The 19,996-nt window shown below is 39.0% G+C and overlaps 1 protein-coding gene across 1 annotated transcript; it reads right to left on the bottom strand.

Annotated features, from left to right (window-relative positions):
* Window positions 1-620: 620 nt before the first annotated feature.
* LOC116250822 (lysine histidine transporter 2) lies at window positions 621-7,412 on the bottom strand. Its single transcript, XM_031624770.2, has 8 exons — window positions 7,262-7,412; window positions 3,738-3,910; window positions 2,550-2,933; window positions 1,754-2,147; window positions 1,533-1,638; window positions 1,344-1,435; window positions 1,184-1,252; window positions 621-1,034 (listed from the first exon to the last, which is right to left on the bottom strand). Exons 1-8 carry the CDS (start codon window positions 7,298-7,300, stop codon window positions 936-938), a joined length of 1,356 nt encoding a protein of 451 aa, XP_031480630.1. The 5' UTR covers window positions 7,301-7,412; the 3' UTR covers window positions 621-935.
* Between the last annotated feature and the right edge of the window lie 12,584 nt (window positions 7,413-19,996).

Genomic DNA, 19,996 nt, shown 5'->3' with positions numbered 1-19,996 from the left:
AAAAAATAATAATTTTGTGTTGAGTTACTGTTGTATCAGTATAATTATTTTATCCAACAAGCCACTTAGTTACTAATGTCGTATCGGTATAATTAATGTAGCAAGGAGGCCATTTTCATGATGTTTTAGAACAGCTTCTTCTAGGTTTTAAGTCAGTTCTTGCAGACCGAAACAAGGTTACGGCCATTAAAGACCTGTTTGTATACGGACTCGAGGCTGGTTCATAAGTTTCTTCAATCAGTTCCTCAAAATTTTGAATCAGTCGCATGGCTACTAACTTGCAAACCATCATTTTTTTTAATGTTTACTTGCGCCTTCTGCGTAAAACCCTCAAAGTCATTACCCTTATGCCTCCACGATTTTAGCTTGCTTGGGGGTCATTAATATGCTGAAATGGTCTAGCCAGAAACTTGTTGTGGAGAGACACTAATATATATATATATATATATATATATATATAAACATCCTGATTTTGTCGGAGAACCAAGGTGGCTGATCACAATGGACAAGATGTTTGCGGTCATCCGTGTTATTGGAAGGTATCAGGTGCTTAAATCTTTCTGTCAGTGTTATCATATTCCTTATGATGGGGGTCACACAGAAAAAGAGAGAGAGAGAGAGACAGAGAAACTGAGTTGATTCATTTCACATTATTATTTATAACAAGGTTACACACCAAATTGCAAAGAATAGAGACAATGAATAACGAAGCGAGTGCTTTTTCAGAAACCTGTGGCGGCATTGTTTCCTATAGACATAAAAAGCTATCTAGCATTGGATTGAAGTAATTAAGCCGCTACCCAAACAACAACTAAAAGGCTAAGAGTCTTTTAGCCTTCCTGTGACATTCTTTCCTTCACTTTCAGAATGGTCAAATTGTTGTCTTGACCGAAGTCCAATACTCCACGAATGGTTATACAACGTCCTCATGAAGATCACGAGTAGAACTTGTAGGTCTTAGCATTCACAATGATCTGTCTCAGTCCACCAATGGGCGATAGGACCATGAGCAAGACGCCGAGAATAATGCAGATCTGTCATAAACCAGCAAATTAAAAGAGTTCAATCAGGACGCAAATGCTAGTTAGACCTCAAGGTATTGTGCACGAAGATGAACAAGGAATTGACTTAGTTGCATTCCCAGTCTTAACACATTAAACTAGTCTTAAGACATTAAACTTACCCAGTTCGTAATCCAAGATAAGCTGAACCTTTTAGGCTTGTAAATAGCCAGCCACATGACGCACGGAAGCTGTGAAAAGACATGAGCTTTAGAACATTTGAACAACAGGATTGGTTTTCGAAGGCATAAGAACAGTAGCAGAATTAGTTCAGGTACTCACGAAGTATGTCGTCGGCGCAAATGCAAATCCACCAAAGAAGCCGAGCAGACCTCCGAAGAAGGGAAACGTTATGGCAACAAAGCATGTGAATGCTGTAGATAGAAGGAATACCAAGTGAGCAACAAACAATGAGGCCATATATCAGCATTTGATGATCAAACGGCCATTGAAAGAGAAAATAACACTCACCAACATACAGACTGCGTGAAACCAATCGAAGGGGAAAACTTGGCGTGAAGTGAAGCTTCTTCACAAGTACAGTTTCAATCATATCAAATACAGGCATTGCATAAATCTGTATTCAAAAGACCAAAACAGAGGCTTATAATTAGTTAGACTATGTGATTGCTCAAGATAAAGGATTTGATAATGCTACTTTCATGGATGTTTATAAAGTGAGAGTTAAGCACCTGGTAGCTTCCAATAACATGGATGACCACAAACATGTTGGCAGCGGCGATCAGCCATGCTGGTTTGCTCAAGGAGATTAAGACATTGTCTTCAACAGAGTTGCCGAATGCCCAATAGCCAACAAGTGCAACAGGGAAGTAGCAGAGTGCAACAATGATGTAGGCAAAGATAACACCCTTCCACATGGGCTTTTTAGATGGTTTCTCTGGTGTTGAAGGGAGAGATGCCTGGATTTCCAGCACAACATTGTGGCCAGCATACGCAAAAGCAATATCCCCGAGTGCACTCAGTACACCGAAAAATTTCCCTACATTTGTTGAAGCTCTTAAGCTATAGTCTACGTCTAGTTGTTGCCCTTTGTTGACAGAGGTTGCCCAAGCGATTGTAGAATAGCTGCACCAAATAAGCAATGAAAGAGAAATGTGACCTCACAGCACTCAGAAAGCCATTAAATACTGCTAAATCATGAAATAAATGAATTCTTTGATATGAAGGTTTCTTATTTCATTGTTAATGAGAGCAATTTCCTGCCTAGAATATACACATTCTTTGCATGAAATTTCATTTACATGATTCCACCTGTGACATGTCATCATATTGTTTAGTTTACGTAAACTGCCAACCTATTTAGATATCATTATCTCTGTAGTTTACTGAAATGCAAAACACAAGCAGCTTCAAAAACTAAACTTACTGTACTACTAGAAACTTAGAGGAAGAGGAAATCCAGACAGATGTCCATGCATTTTAAAATTTGAAGATATAACAGAATGAGCACTTGAGTTGACCATGTACCTTAGGGACATGACTGCAGCTGCCAAGGAGACACCGGAAATTGAATTGAAATCCGGTAACTGGGAAAGGACAAAGTGGCAAGAAGCAAAGATCAGGATGAAGTATGTGAGCTTAATGGATTTGCAGTTGGGGCAGACGGTGTCGTGGAACTTCTTCAATGATTTGCCACCGGTGACCATGTAGACGATGTTGACGCCGACCTCAACAATTAGTTGCTGTGGAACAACTATGTACAAGCCAAGCTTTTCTCCAAAGGCATACTGGCCCAATTCATGGTACCTGTTGAACCTTTTTCCAGGCACCATCTCATGCATCTCAACCATTTGCCATAGAGTATAGAGAGTGATGATCCATGAGAGGACTAACACAACAATACCGGGACCCCTGAAAATCAAGAACAATCTGAAGTTTCAATACCAACAACCGCATCTTCTCTGCAGAGTCAGATTGCGAACATCAAGAGTAGTTAAATGATCCAAGATATATACGACAACAAATAGTATGAAAACATTAAGATAATTAGATCCAGCTTTTACCAAATCCGAGCTAATTGATCCTATTTAATTGGATCTGGGTTCAGACTTGGACACGACATGTTTTTCAAACAGAACCCAGATTCAATTATCATAAGACCTGACATTGATAATTGATATGCAGTTGGGCCCGGTCTTGTTACTGAATCAACCTAGCCTGATCTTTTAGACGGGGTTGTGAAACTGCGAACTGGATCCAGATCTGATTAACAGATCCGAAACTGTCTCCGCAACCAGACGACCAAATGGGTTCATATTCAAGTGGGTAACCAAATGGATGTGTCCCACTGGCAACCCTACAAACAGGGCAAAAGCAGGGCAGCAGATTAAGGAACTTATAATTGTTGGTTTTGAATCAGCTAGAGTAAACTAAACTTGTATATGCCATAGAAAAGAAACAAAAATGAGAGAAGATATGAAGAAAACTCAAGACAGTTGTTGCAAATTTAAAACATAAGTTATTCAAACAAATACATGCACTTACAAAGGCAGTGATAGAAAAGTAAAACCGTGAACTGTTTGGTAAAAGGCATTAATTAAAAAGGGGGATCACTCGGCTTATCAATTATTTGGCTTGTCAACTTATGATCAGTCAGAAGAATCTTCAATTTATCAGAGATGCAAGAACTGAAGATGATTGAGAGAAGAAATATACCATCCAAGCTCTGACATAGCATAAGGCAGGCTGAGCACGCCTGCACCAACCATGGCCGTGACATTGTGAAAAGTTGAGTACCACCACTTGGCGTTCCTGTTCGCTGTGATGGGGAGCCACTTGTCGACGTCCTTGTCATTTGCAACCTTCTTCTCAACATTGAAGGAGCTTTCCTGTGAGAGGGAAGAATCCGCCATTGTCAGACCTTGTCAAGCCACAAAAATGACCACTCCCTCTTTCTCCGTAACCAGACTATGGGGAGAGAGACTTGATCATCCAAGGATCCAAGTTCGGCTTCTTAGATGAAGGCGAAATCTAAAGATGTGTATTACTGGTCCGTCCGTTCCGATGAGTTCGGGATTCGGCCAACGCTGATTCCCTACGGTTTCTGCGCGGGATCCCCGCCACCGCCAATACGTTGGTTCCCCTATCATGACCGGCTTGATGATGCCTAACCATAGCAATTCGCTCCGCGATTTGAGCAGCTGACCTCCCTATTCCGGCGAGGTTTCTACATCCTGCTCTGGACTTTAACAGCTTTTTGTTTGGACTGTTTCAACGACAGCTGGTCGGCAGCTCGAACCGCATTGGCACCCGTTTTTTTTTCAAGTGAAAATCGAGCGAGACAAACGCAAAGTTCCAATCACTCTATTTTATCTTTCTATTTTCGAAAGGATTAGAATTACATTAAAAACTCATTTTTTTTTCTTGCATTCAAACGTAAGAAAGACCTTTCTTTTCATTCCTTTTCATCCATTTCCCTCCATCCAAACAGGTTGTAAGGGAGGAGAAGTAATCGCATTTTATGTGCTTAAGTTAAAGACAAAGTCTCGCGATTTAGGTTGCCGTGTTCACGTGGAAGATTGAAAAGGAAAATTTTGTCATTCGAATGAAAACTAAATTGAACAGATGAACAAGTTTAGCTGCATGAATTAACTGAAATTTGGGTGGTATGACAAAAGCAGGCGTAAGTTTTGATTTGAATAAACATGCAAAACATGTTGTCAAGTTAGACAAAAAGGCCATACTCGAGCAAGAATTGGTGAAAAAATTACTAAAAGATATCTAACAACAAGTAAATAGGTCGTGCTAGTAACGAGCGAGAATTTTTTTTTACCGAGGGCACTAATACGGTAACTTGATTTTAAACTTCTCTCAAATCCAATCTCTCTATTACATTGTTAATTGTTGACGTCTACGTGCGCAAGGTGGATAAGAACCTCAGCTTTTGTTTGGAAGTCAAAGTTCCTCAACTCCACTCAGATGCCGGATTCCACAAGTCACGAATCCGAGATAAATAAGTAAATAAATATGTTCATGAATTTCGAGGCATTGAATGAGGCGTCAGAAGGTTGAAGTTTTATTCCCTTCTTTTTGTTTTTTCTGATTTCTTTTAAGATATCTCAACCACAAGAATCAAAATGATATCAGGATCAAAATTGAATGGACTCGAGAATAGAGTCCATAATATTTATTGTATAAAAAAAATGAATAAGTTCCAATTAACAAAGCGAAACATATCACATGCATGCCGTGTTGCAGTAAAGCTGCTCGTAATTCATTGCACATGACAACTATAAAGTACTAAGCCACTGAAATTGATGGCCTCAAAGATTTGGGAGACCTTTTGGCTTGCCAATTAAAAATTTGACAGCGTTCATGAGCCATGCACTTTTTTCCTTTTCTAAACTTGTTTTTCTTTTCTCAGCAAGCGAAACCGACGAAAGGTCATGAGAAGAAAAAACAAAAAAAAAAGGAATGTGACAAAGTGCATGAACTACAGGCATTAATGCGATTGGAGCACTATCAATTCATGAAACGAATGATTGAATTTCATGAACTCGGCCTTTTTAATTTCATGGGGCAAGAAAAATGACCAAGAGAAAGTAATTTGACATTAAGGCATTTGGAGTTTCACAACTGAAATAATTGATTGAGGTCAGCGAGATAATTATAACCCACCAAAAGGTATGGTAAAAAGACAATATTGCTACTCATAGTCATGAATGTGATGAAATTGACACTTAGTTCGACCAACTATGCTAATATCGAAACAAAAAGATATAAAAGAATTCGGCCCATAAATTTGAATATGAAAACCAAAAAAGCCAAAAGAAAAAGTTCGTGGAGAATATCCCTAGTAGATGAATTGCCCTTTTCCGAAATTCAAAATCAAGTCGACCTTTAGGTCTCAAATCTCCATCAAGAGTAAATATGAAGCTCGTTCCTCCATTCTGATATAGCCACACAAATTTGCCTTATTTCCCAAAAAAAAAAAAAGTTCGCGCCGCTTTTCGAAAATCAGGAACCAAGGGTGGCTTTCGAGAATATTATATTCGTCATCCCCAAATAAATTTGAGATCTGGACTCTCACCCGCTCAACGTTGACTAAATAGAAAGCAAACTTAGTATGGCGAAAATACCCTTCAATCTGCCGTCTCAAGCGATGCACCAAGTTAAAAAAAAAATAATTTGGGTTTTCGAAGAAAGGACGTGGTTGAGTATGGGAAATTTTTTAAAGATTTTAAAGGGACAAAGAAAAAAGTGCCGCTGGTTTCCACTTTTTCAGGCAGCTCGGAGCATGGGCGGCCGGACGCACTGGCGGGACCAAGGGGGAGCCAGCAGCAGCCATAGCCATGGCCGGCCTTCTGAATTCAGTAAAATTTTGCCATTGAAAGATTTCAAAAATTTAACTGGCTTCTGTTAAAATTGTGAAAAATATAATTGGCACCTCAGAAAAGCCCTGCCACTGGCCGGAGCGCCAGGGGCGAGGGAGAATCGGATTCCAGTGCCCGTTCCATTAAGGCAGTCCCATGCTTACTCGGCCTACAGGAGCTCGTGAAGTCAACTGATGGGCCGGAGCGAAGGTGCACACGAGCCGAGTTAGTCCGGATTCTCGGTTGGAGCCGTGGAGCCAACCGCACTTTCCGGCGTCCGTTTACGGTTCTGGAATCAGTAGCTTCTCGAACCGCCACCGGCAGCAACGTCCCCCGCGGCGAGACAATTGTTAAAAAACTATTTCATCGCTGCCCCTATGTAGATAGTTTATGGACGGTGAGGAGTAGGACTGCCGGAAGACAATTGCGAGCGAGAGTTTAGCAGTTTTCCCTCCGGCCAGTTTCCCAAGATTCTGAAACAAACAAGGGAAAAAGCGGCGGAGACGGAAATTGCAGAAAGTGCCTTCGCTCATTAACTAGACAATTGCATGGAACAGTAAATTAATGGCGGGCGGGGAATGGGCAGGGCATTCGAAGATGTTCGTTTCGGCTTCCCGGACCTGTGAGAAAGGCAGCCTTCTCACGTGAAAACGGCAGAAGCAAACGGCCCAGAGATGCTTAATTTGTCAAACATGACGTGAGGAACTGGCGATGGAGGAGAGCGGGCGGTGTACAAGTTTTTCCTTGTTCAAGAAGAGGGGAAAGAATTGCCGTGGGCTTTGGCGGATGCTGATCCTAAACGGGATTAACCTGAGAGACAGGAAGGATGAACCTTAAAACAGAGGATGGGAGGAGGAGGAGACTTACCTCCGGATAGCTGTTGCCGACTGGACCGTCAGTACCCATCCTTCTCTACACGCTAATGGGCGGCGGGCGGAGAGATTTTGCTCGAAATCGAGAGAGGAGAAAGTACGTCTTGGATGCAAGGGTGAAGGGTGGATGAAGCATTTAATAGTCTCCCAAGCCAATGAGTCTTCGAAGACTCTTCCTCGTCGGCTATAAATGTTCTTGCTTTTTTTTTCGGTTCTTTGCATGCTTCATTTTTTTGTTTGTTTTTCACATACGTTTTGTGTGTTTGACTACTTGAATTCCCATTTTGTCGGCTCTCTCTCTCTCTCTTAATTTTGTTATAAATTTTGTTATATGCTTTCCATCCGTTGTTTTTGGAACTCTAAATTGAAAATTGGTGCATATAATAACCAAAATACTTCCATTAAAATAAACAAAAAGACGCTTTTGATAAAAATAAAAGAAGAAGATTGTGAGAAAGTTAAAAATCTAAAATGCTCATCATTTCATAAAATTGTCAAAAATACCCGTGCATGCTTGTTTGTCGCGTGCACACAACTCTCCGTGTTTTGTTGAACTGAATGCTCTTTCTCTCTCTTCTGCGCACTTGGACAGTAACAGTCATTCTGGATAGCATAAGTCATATTATAATTGGAATGACGGGATTTAATTTTTTTTTTTTTTTTGTCAAGTTGACGACAAAATTTTGTCAAAAAAGTGAATGGCGGTTAGGGAAACAATCGAAATCACCTCGTTTCTTCTATTTCTTGTTTTGGCGCCCATATGTTTTGAAGGAGGATGTCAATTTATCCGAATTTGATATTAGACTAATTCGTTTTTTAAAAAAATGGATATAGAAGAAAAAATATTAGAATATGAATATATAAACATCTGAAAAAATAGTTATGATTAAGAGTTCATCTGATCCATTCTGATTATTTTGAACACAAATAGAACACATAGAAAAGCATCTCCGTGGTCATTTGGTAATAAATAAAACAGTAGCAGACTGTTCCACAGACCTGCTTTTACAGGTAAAATGGAAAAAAGAAGCAACCAAGTACGACTTGGGGAAATAAGTTAATACTTTATAAGAGAACTGACAAGAAAGTGGCCCTCCGTATATTTATCTATTTTCACCCTTCACTTTTGAAAGACCAGGAGTCATTGGCTTTGCCATAGATAAATTTCGTAAATGCAATGACATTTTTTAGTATATTTACTAATCGAATTTCTTCTTCAAACCGAACGCTCTCCTATTACAGCAATAATTTTACATGAAAGATTAAAAAATTTACATTATTTATTGAATGTCCATAATAATATCAATAGACTATCGAAATTTAGTTTGGAAAATGATTGAAAGAGAGGTACCTTTTACACTCATTAATTTTGACGGGATGCTTAAACAGGTAAATCGTTTCATATTTTCGTGCTTTTCCAATGCTCCTCAGTAAGGTAAAATTTTGAATAAGAAATTGGTAGGTAGTAGACACTTAGATAATAAACGAATAAGAAATTGGTAGGTACTAGACACTTAGATAATAAACGAATAAGAAACAAACATAACCCTTGATCTTCTTCATATTAGTGTGTTGCCAAAAGGTCCAACTAAAAATCCGTCTCCTAAAGTATTATGACCATAGTCTGTAGCGGCTGTTTTTTAGTGACAATTTTTTAATTTTTATCCATTTTTGTATGTGTGTGTGTGTGGGAGGCTGGTAGGTCATAAACCAATAAGGTTAGGGACATTTTTATCCATTTTTAATTTAGAATGTTCATATTTTATTAAAAAGATTTTTTTAGCAAAAAATTGAAAGGGTTTGGTTTCGATCCCTAACCTAATGTTGTGGGATCTACCAATCTCCCTGCATGTTGAAGAATTTAAATCTGTTAAAAAGTGACATTGGGTGGCTAAAAATAAAAAAATTATTACTAAAAAGAGTAGTCAAGAAGTATTCGCCATAGCTTATGATGTACTAAGAAGTCATTTGGCATTAGGGACATTATGGGAGTGTCCCATGAATCCGCCCCCCATGAATGTGCCAGATTCATGGCACAATAGAACTATTATCTCATGAATATGCTGCAATTTTTAAGACAGATTCATGGGACACTGGTAAAACGTCCTTGCTACCAAACGACCCCAAATGGCTTATGATAATTTTAATAATGATATGGCATTTTCAACAACTGATCTTTTAATGTTTAGCAGTTTGACAGCCAGCATATTTCAAAATGCCCCTTATACTAAGGATTGTGCCTTCATAAATTAAATTTCCTGCTGTGCAAGTTGAAGAGTGCATAGGACTTGGGGGTCCGTTTCTTGGGGAACGGAGAATGAGATCCTTACAATTCCTTTGGCCATTGAAGTTTAGCTATCATTTTCTCCAATAACAACCATTTCTATGGGGAACTAGACGCCAAAGTTATAAACGCTTTTTTCATTAAATTTGTACTCACTATATATATATATATATATATATATATATATATATATATAATATATGACGATGTCATTGGTTTGGTTATGATGATATTACTAGTTCTTATATTGAACACACATATATATATATATATATATATACGACACATGATGATGTCATTGGTTTGGTTATGATGATATTACTAGTTCTTATATTGAACTCCTAATGGGAACCATGACCTTATTTTTCTAAGGCTGCTGCAAACAGAGACCAGTGTCATGAATATGCGTATGAAAGATGAGCTCTTTTGGAGAATGATCACAAAGAAAAGCCCATGTATTAGCTGCACAAAGAAATTCTGAACAACAGGAACACGTAGATTCCGGAACTGTTAGGTAATGGGAACATGAACTCTTTTGCATTTGTTTCTTCAAATAATGAAGCAGACGATAGGTTCCCAGGGCAAATTGCCTCCTGCTTTCTTAAATGATAATGAAATTACATTTTTCGAACGGTTGACCTAATCTCACTATAAATGAAAAAGGAAAACTAACTGTTGATGCGGCGTCTGCTGAAATTTATGTGTTCCTTTTTCTGGAGGGATTAATTCAATCCCAGCTTATCAGGTTTTTTGACTTGTATTCTAGCTTTTCTGCTTCGTTTATAAAATGTTTATTTTATTGATGCACCTACCAAATCTTAATGTGAAAGCCCTTGAAGTGATCTGTTCCTCTTTTCCAAGGTTTGAATAAGATTGAGGGTTGCATCACCCGACCAGGAAAAAAGGCAAGGGACTGGTGAAAAGTGGTGTGGACGTATTGAAACGAAATGAAAAAAACAGAAAAGGAATCAGATCTTTTTGTTTATCAATGTTGACTTCAGTTTAGATGCCAAACAGTAAGAAGAAGAATATGCAACCATCAAGATTTCTTGTGGAGATTATGAACTGTTACCTCTTCACTAAGGAAACACTTTTTCTTGAATTTTTTTCATGGTGCTCGAGATGCACTTGTCCATATTAATTGGATTTTTAATAGCCCTAGAACTTGTCCACGAATAAAGGGAAAAGTGCTTTGTCTTACTCGGGCGATTCTTTCTGCAATTTCAGTTTGGTCCTTGAAAGAAACCCGAGAGGTTAGGTAGCCCTTGTTATTCTATTCTGCATGCATAAGAAACTAGCTTCTAATAGTCAACTCATGTGCTACCAATCATGGGCCAGAGCTAGATTTTTTTTTTTTTTATGATGTAATAAGCATATGGTTAAGAATTTTTCAATTGATCATGAGTGGCATATAGTTTACAAATTGCTTATATCCAATAGTCCTACATTTTGAAAATTGGCCAGATTTGGTTCAAACTTCGGATCGCGTTTGTATGAATGTAAAAAGATCAGATGTATTTGTAACTGTATCAACTTTTTTGGATATTCATGTATTCGGATTCAAATTCACTTTTGAGTACGAACAAATAGAAGTCGTATCCAAAATCTGCTAGGCCATGGCCCCACCCCGGCTAATGAAAACAAAAAATACATTGAAAAAAATAATTTTTTTTAATTACACCATGTATTTTTTTTTTATTTGAATTCAGGACTATCGGCCCGTCCCTAAAGAAAATCCTGGCTCCGCCCTTACTTATTTAAAGCTAAATCTGATCTGAATCCGATAGAATATTATTTATTATGTATATTTGAATCTATTTGATTTTTTTAATCTGATGTCATTTTTTTTATATATCCAATTTTTCCAAAATGATTCAACCAAATATATGGATGAGAAGTGGCAGAGACACCACTTGTCACACAAAAATGGGCAAAAGCCTTGCCCGTTTATGCAAAAAAGATGTCCTTACCGGGGACCGAACTTGAACTCCACTCCAACCACCCAAGTGGCTCAAGCTCTCGTAGCCGATCCCAAACTCATCTAACATGATTTGATTGATGGGTCCCAAATCGGATTCGAGGAGAAGGAGAGGAGTCCAGAAAGAAACGCAAACGGGCTAGCCAAATCAGCCAACCTTCAACTTCCAACATCCGCAGCCAATCTGAGCTCGGACCGGTCAAAGACGCCACCCGATTTCTCACTTGTCGTCTTTGACATAACCAGCAGCCCTGCCGAATCGAGTCGACGGGTTAGGTCAACACGCTCAGCTAGTCCGTTGGAAACGTTTCCTTTGTCCGCGCCGTCGGCCCGCCGAGTTGCAGCACGCAACTTCAACGAGCCAACTGTTTTGCCCGACCCAGCTACACCCACGGGGGTCGGCAGGGTCTTCACCCTCACTTCAATTTTTTTTTTAAATTTATATTTAAATTCTGAAAAATTGTATTTGTTTAACATGAAACTTTTGAAATATTATTTTTTTGACTCTTGCTATGATATATATATATATATATATATATATATATATATATATATATATATATATATATATATATGTTTTTGGGCTCTACCCTTGCTGACTGAGTGGATCTGGACATATCTAATTTACAGGATCAGATTCTGATTATATGTTAAAAAAATATTGGATCTAGGGATTTGGTAGATCCAAGTCTCAACTCGACTCCTAGTTCAATCATTTAAAAAAACTGCCACAGTAAGCAGCAGATTGGCGAGCATGCTGCTGGCCGCTTGCCATGAAATATCCTTGACGTTTGACTTTGAAACTTTGGAATCGTATCGGTCCAAAAAATATTTAAAAATTAGGAAACCAAATTGATTTGACGGCGATTCCGTTCAAATCGACTCATTCCAATAACGCAGCAACACAAGTTGCCAGTTATTTTACTGTTACGATTCGGATAGAAGGTAACACATAAAAAATTAAGGTAAGTTATTTTTACTGAAAGTTGCATTTGATAGGATCCCGATCGGAGGCTGATTCAAGATCCTTGGATCTACAAAACCCTGTTTTTAAGAAATCTCTTTCTTTCTCTACCTGCCATGACCCATGGTTGTCAATCCTTCAATAGTGATGACAACAGTGAAGAATGACAAGGGCGACGACGATGATGACGGCAATGATCGGCGGTCCGAGCCAACGGACTGCCGTTCTGGCACCCGCACCCCGCAATCTGGTGACATAGATGGCGGTGCCTCGACAGCCCATCAAGGCATTCTCCCGCCCTTTAAACCTTTGATGGCTGTCTAAGATTTCACCATGTCTGGATGGCAGTAGAAACCCTTGGGCCCTCTTTTATTTGTTGGCCGACTGAGGGTCAGAAACTTTCCATGACGGTCGATCTCTCTCTTTGCAGAGGTTGCATGCTTGTTGCGAAATTTTCTCACACTACACTGATCTATGATCGGCCCGAAAAGTCAGAAAGAGAGGGCGTCCTTTCTATCGATGATTTCAATTCTATGATTTTTGAGATATGAGGTTTGCTAAAACTGTGGATCAAAACCATAAAATATGCAACTTCATATCTCAAATCCGACGCTATCAAATACGACCTTAAAAATTTAAATTTTTTCATAATCTTAAAATTAGGATCCACGCATATTTTGCTTCGACTCTACATTTTTAGTTTAGCATGCTTTTTTTTTTTAAATTTCCGTCATTTTTTAGTTAAAAAAGTATTATTACTATTTTTTAAAAGAAAAGAAAAAAAATGGAACCAAGACATTCTACCATGGCCGAGCCAAGGCAGGGCCCTGACCCCTTGACATTTTTTTAAAAAAATTATATTTATACTTTAAAAAACTTTATTTGTTTTATAAAAAATAATATAAAAAATAATATTTCAATTTTTGTTAAAATTTTATAAATTTTTAATATAAAAAATTTCTGGCTTGGCCTGAGCGGTAGTGCAATGACGTCACCTCAGGTGGCACTAACATTTCAGGAAGTCGGCTTTTTAATTGAAAAATAAACAAGTAAACCGGAAAAGCTGACACCTAAGGTTTCCACTTGGGCCTGTGACCAAAAGAAGGTATAGAAATTTTTTTTAACCAAACGTACTTTCTATGCAACGGCTTCCGCTAACCTTGCCGGCACTTCACGTGAAAATAACGGCGCCAAATAACAATAGACTTACTCCAGGTTACGCCTCAGCGCACAATATAACGTGAAATTCAAAGACATTCGTGGGACCATGGGGACATCATATGATATCGTTTTCACATCAACAAAAGAGCAAGAGAGAGCCTATTCTTAACGAGCCTGTAAACGATGCTTTAACCTGTTCTTCACGTCGTCGTTAAGGTCATAATTGAACGGCGGAAAAAAAAACGCGGATTACAATGTGAAAATCATTAGCCGTGTTTGAGTGGAAGTGGATGTCAGCGGTTGACTTGAAAACCCATGTGACGTGCTTTTTGCGGCAAGAAGCAAAGACTTTGGGTTCTCCCGCAGTCAAGTCTGTGAAGCTTGTTTCTTTGTGGAAGGTGGCAGACAGATGAGCTTTCAACGGCCCCATGGCTGCACCTTCCTTCCTCCTTCCTCCAAGGATATGCACCCTCACGTCCTTTGTTGACTTGCAGACGTTAGCTCGGAACTGGAAGCCATAAGCTTAGTTTTAAAACGATATCCAGTCAATTTGACTGAATCATCTGTTCATGAAGAGAAAGAGAGAAAAATATAAAAGGATGACATATATTTGAGAGAACATAAAGAACAAAAGAAGCTGAAAAATATGTACAAAATAATGATTGATCTACAAATATATATATATATATATATATATATATATATAGTCGAGCCAACTTGAACACTCGACTCATTTAAATCCAGTGGAGTTCAAGCCGAGAAATCGATTGGTAAAGTAAACGAGTTGAGTTTGACCTAAACAAGCCGGACTTGTTTGAACTCGAAGGGAATGTAGGTTGTAGTTAAATTTGTCTTCATCTCGCTTTTAATTTGTGCCCTTAAATTTCTAAAAATGTTAAAATTAGCTCTTCTCAACACATATATTATGTTGTCTACCGATTAAGTTATTCGACTTTAGATGAACTGAATACATAAAAATACTCCCAATGTCCTTGAAAAAGCATTAAATGAAAACTTTTGTGTAGAATGGAATCTATGATTTTAGATGATTAGAATATCTAGTCTACGAACAGACGCTTGTGAATTTTTTTTAAAAGTTGTCGATTTTCTGAGCACACAGAACAGCCTCAGTGTCAAGGGCTGACTGATTGCGTATAAGTCCCTTTACTCAAGGGTAGTTAGCCTCTGCCCAGCTCCCTTCGAGTCATTCTTGGTCTTCTTCATTGTTTCCTCCTCCTCCTCTCGAACACCGGTCATTTAAAGTCTTAACTCTCAACACCTACCAAACTGCAGAGTTAATACTATATTTTGAAGCGCCCCCAGAGGTAGGCATTGGGCCGAGGACCCGAAAGCCCTACCACTTCCAACTTAAGACCAACTCGTGTCACTTAGTTCTACCGAGCTCACCTATAACGACTGTCTCATCTTTTTGTGGATCCGCTTCTTTATGTGCAATAACGAGTTTGTTTGGGGAAAGTAACATTATGTCACTGTTTCATCATATGTCTATCCAAAAAATCAAGACTGATTTTTTTTTCCCTTTTAACAATTATTTGAGCCCTCTCTATCCACTCGGCCTTTTTTCCCGGATAATAAAATGTCCCGTATTCATGTGGTATAAAGTGGCGCGTGAAGTGCTCTCGAAATCTGCCAGGAAGTCCTAAACCATTCAAGTGCTTATCATGCTGAAACATTTTTTTTTTTTTAGTACAAAGGACCGGTTTAGAACCACATTAACTAATTATAGCACGAGGTCGAGCTACACCAATCAGATCCTCCTCAATTGTACACACATTGGTGGCGGCACACGCAACCTTTACTACCGATCAATTCTCTCGTGCTCCATCGCTGCACGGTTGCAAATTCAAATGAGCGGTCATCTGAGTCTATCTTGACATATATTATGCCGTGCCATCAAGCACCGTCACATTATTGCTATCAACCCAAGAAGCAGTCAACTTCTATTAATTCCCATGACTCCTAAACCCTAGTCAAGATGACCAATTGAAGGCAACGACATCGCTGAAATTAAGCCCGCCCATACCGGACACCAATTACTTGTCAAGCGATATTTTGTTTTAGGGTTGTTTCCAATTCCACGCGATGTGTGCTTGTGATGGCAAAAGGGGCAACAGTCACGAAAGGAAATATGGCTACTAGTTATAAAATTTTAAAGTACCAAAATGTAAATAAAAAAATATTTCCTTGAAACTTGAATATAAAAATAAAAAATTTTCATTTGGGAAGTTTTATAAACAATTACCCACAACATGCCCACGTGTGCTTCTACTCCTACTCAGCGGAACCTTGTTATATGTGTCATATTGGGTGCACAAATTCTTTCTTGCGCCAACATGGTTAATAACTAAAATACCCTTAGTTCATATGAAAAAAACTTTTTGTAAGGACAAAATTAGAAAAAAAAAACAATAGACTATAGAAAATATTTTTTAATAAATTATCAAAATGTCTTTTCCTCCTTTGTGTGTAACTTTTTCTTCCGACCATAGAAAAATTGCCCCTAATATGCGCACTCCTATGCATGTCCAATGTTATGCATGGGAAGCTTCCTACCTAATCTCTTAGAGGGACCGCTTTGTCTTGACTATATGGAGTCAGCTTTACTAGTCAATGGTTCAAAGCGAGCCGATCTTGTGAGGAACCGACTGTGTAGACTTCATCGCTCTTCTTCGTATTTTATATCTCATGTGGAATATGACATTGATAGTGTGGTGTAGTTTTTTCTTTTTCCGTGCATGTTCAGTACATACTCCATTTGTTTACTTCTTAGTAATGAAGGTCAGGGAGAGCCTTCTCCCAGCAGTGATTTCTTCTGCCTAAGCACCTCCACACTATGACATGACCAAGCAACACCAACCACATTACTTCTCATGAACGCTGCCGCCGCTGTGCTCCTTTCCAGTCCCCTCTCCATTTCTCCGGCAGATAACTCTGGCGGTCATTCACTGCCAGTGGTGGGGCGGCTCAAACCGTAGGGTTCGACGGATCTAATCCCGTCACTGGGTCGGGTCTTCGGCTGTTCACGAGCCAACTTCGAGTCTAACCGAGCCCATTTTTTAGTCCAACTAATTTTTTCAGTCTAAAAAAACAAAAGAAAACCATCACCTATTATTTTTCATATATTCATAGATTCAAATTTTGGAATATGAAGAAAATTATGTACCATATATTTTTTATTTCACAACCAAATTCGATTTGGAGGCGACTTTTAGTTTCAGAACCAAATCCAAATTTGACTTTTAAGTATAAAATCCAACTTATGTTAAGAACCAAAATGAATGGCCTAAATATATGGTACATAATTCTCCAATCCCATGCGACGAGATGGACTCGATAAATTTTAAGCCAAAACTAAAAACCAACGTTAATTGTCCCCTCATTTTGCTTGACCGGGATGAAATAGATCTCTCATCCTCAATAAATCACAAGCTATCAATGTTGAATGAATATCGATACACTCAGTAGGCTTATATGACACCCAGCAACATATAAAACACTTGGTTGCCAACTATTGCTAAACAAGCTGAACTTGTTTGAACTCAATCAAATTCGTGAGTCGCGATGAGAATCTTCACAATATATTCTGAAAGTCCATGTAGGTTTTTTATGGACCTTACAAACCTAAGTTCAAGTCGTTCTGTAACCATTCAAATTAAAAAGTAAACTTGTTTTATTAGTCGGTTCAGGTAAGCTCCAGTCAAATCTTGGGTAGAGTGAGCTTAACCAAGCTAAGTTTGAGTTCTTTAAGTTTGACTGAGTCGAGCCTGAGTTGAGGTTAGCTATATGGCTTAAAGGTAATCAAGCCGAACCGAGCTACGAAAGCTAGAAAAATTTAAGGTCTTGTGAATCAAGGATCTATCGTCCGATATTACTCTCCTCACAATAGGATCTACATGAAGAGTTTTGGCATGAAAGCTTCGATCGATTTAAATTTCACATTTTTATGGAATATGAAGATGCATTAGTTTTTTAACACTGGTCCCATGAGCAAAATTTCTAATAATGTTAAAAATTAGCTCTTCTAATGCTACCATTAACTTGCAAGGTTAACAGCTAGAGGTTTTTATCAACACATATATTATGTTGTCTACCGATAAAGTTATTCGACATTTGATGAACTAAATACATAAAAATACTCCCAATGTCCTTGAAAAAGCATTATGAAAACTTTTGTGTAGAATGGAATCTGCGATTTTAGATGCTGGGAAAAACTGATCTACGAACAAACTTTCGTGAAATTTTTTAAAGTTGTCGATTTCTGAGTACACAGAACAACAGAGTCAGTGTCAAGGGCTGAATGATTGCTTAGGACTTGTCATCTAAGTCCATTGACCCAAGCGTAGTTAGCCTCTGCCCAGCTCCCTTGAACTCATTCCCTTGAACTCATTCTTGGTCTTCTCCAGTAGGTCATTTAAAGTCTTTAACTCTCAACACCTACCAAACTGCAAACTGCAGAAGTTCTAACTGTCCCCTTAGCACAGCGTAAGTAAGGATAGGCATTGAGCCGAGGAGCCGAGAGCCCGGCGGCCCGCTGTTCGGATGCCCATCTATGAGCGTACCTCTTACCAACTTAAGGCCAACTCGTGTCACTAACCTCCATGAAGCTCACCTATCACTGACTGTCTAATCCTTTTGTGGCTCCGCTTGGTTTATGTCTGCAATAAGGAGTTGTGTGGGAAAAGTAACATTATGTCACTCTTTCGTATGTCTACCCAAATTAAGACTGAAAAAAATTTCTTTTTAACAATTATTTGAGCCTTCTCTATCCACTCGGCCTTTTCCCCACATAATAAAATGTCCCATATTCATGTGGTATAAGATGGTACCTGATGTGCTCTTCAAATCTGCCAGGAATCAACGCAAGCGTGTGGTCCTCTACCATCCGCCTGTTTATCCTGCTATCGAGTCCTTGTTTATCCATGAATCCGTTAAACGACCTCGTCAAAATCTGTCAAGAGAGTCCTTCCTTGAAATTATCTCTGCGTTCTGCATTCAGTCGTCATCCTCTTATGAGCCTTCACTTAAGCCGTGCCATCAGGTCTCCGGCAACTCACCAGTCATCTTCTACTAATTCTCAAGACTCCTAAACCCTAGTCAAGATGAACAATTGAAGGCAAAAGGCACCGCCGGAATTAAGCCCGCCAATACCGGGCATCAATTACTTGTCAAGCGATATTTTGTCCCACAGATTTGGGCTTGTTTCCACACACTGTGTGCTTGTGTTAGCAAAAGGCGCGAAAGCCAGGAAAGAACATTATGGCTATTAGTTATCAAATTTTAAGGTACCAAAATATAAATAAAAAAAATTTCCTTGAAGCTTGAATATAAAAATAGGATTTTTTTTTGTGTGTAAATTTTATAAACAATTACCCACACAATGCCCACATGTGCCAGTGCTTCAACCCCTACCTATGGTGCAAGTGCAATGTTATGCATGGGAAGCTTCCTACCTGATCGCTTAGAGGGACCATTTTGTCTTGACTATATAGAGCCAGCTTTACTAGTCAATGCTTCAAAGCGGTCATGTGAGGGACCGACTGTCCACTTCAGTGTAGACCTTCAATGGTCTTCTTCGTAGGCCCATCTCACTAACTCATTTGATATCGCCAGTATTTTATATCCCATGTGGAATATGACATTGATGCCCGGTATTGGCGGTTTTTTGACTAGCTGGACTGCTGGCAAGAATCAATACAATACATTTTCTGAAACCAGCCAGTCAGTCGACCCAGGTTTCTACTTAAAACCAGTTATGCTGAACCGAGTACAAGTGATAGCTTTCCATGTTTCTCACCAATCATCCGAATCAGGCCACCGGCGGCACCGCACCGACCATCTACTGGTGGATCGTCCGCCAACAATGTCATTCGTCGAAAACAAGCGGGTCGCGATCTCTCTTTCTCTATGTCTCTCTCTCTCACTCTCACTTCTATCAGCGATGGGGTGTCCGGTGACCAGTGAAGAAGCTACATATAGGCTGGTGTGAGCAATTCCCTTAAAACTTCTTCATTGTTAGATTTGCATCTAGAAAATTTTGTTTTTTTCACAAGTGTTCCTCCAGTCAATTTTTCTGACTCCACGACTGCCAAGGACCCCAACCTGGTCCCTCGTACTCTCCCCCATCCTTATATATATATATATATATATATATATATATCTATATGTCATTGGTCGTCAAGGAATCCCTTGAGTTGTCGTGAAATGGGGTATCAATCAGGGACCTCCAGTGTGTTTGGGTCACATGGAACTCTCTCTCTCCCCATCTCTAATTTTGAACAAACCGATTGAAGTTTTGTTCTGTTTGTATCACCTGTTCATTTGA

This window comes from Nymphaea colorata, chromosome 3 (genome assembly GCF_008831285.2).
Source record: "Nymphaea colorata isolate Beijing-Zhang1983 chromosome 3, ASM883128v2, whole genome shotgun sequence".
NCBI lineage: Eukaryota > Viridiplantae > Streptophyta > Magnoliopsida > Nymphaeales > Nymphaeaceae > Nymphaea > Nymphaea colorata.
The sequence above is the reverse complement of the archived record's forward strand: the minus strand, read 5'-3'. Positions and strand labels throughout refer to the sequence as shown.

Excerpts from the sequence above, each read along its gene's own strand:
- LOC116250822 (XM_031624770.2), bottom strand. The coding sequence starts at position 7,300 with ATGGGTACTGACGGTCCAGTCGGCAACAGCTATCCGGAG. Across the intron at positions 2,934-3,737 it reads GCTATGTCAGAGCTTGGATG|GGGTCCCGGTATTGTTGTGT; the intron begins GTATATTTCTTC and ends CTTGATTTTCAG. Across the intron at positions 1,639-1,753 it reads ATGTTATTGGAAGCTACCAG|ATTTATGCAATGCCTGTATT; the intron begins GTGCTTAACTCT and ends TTTTGAATACAG.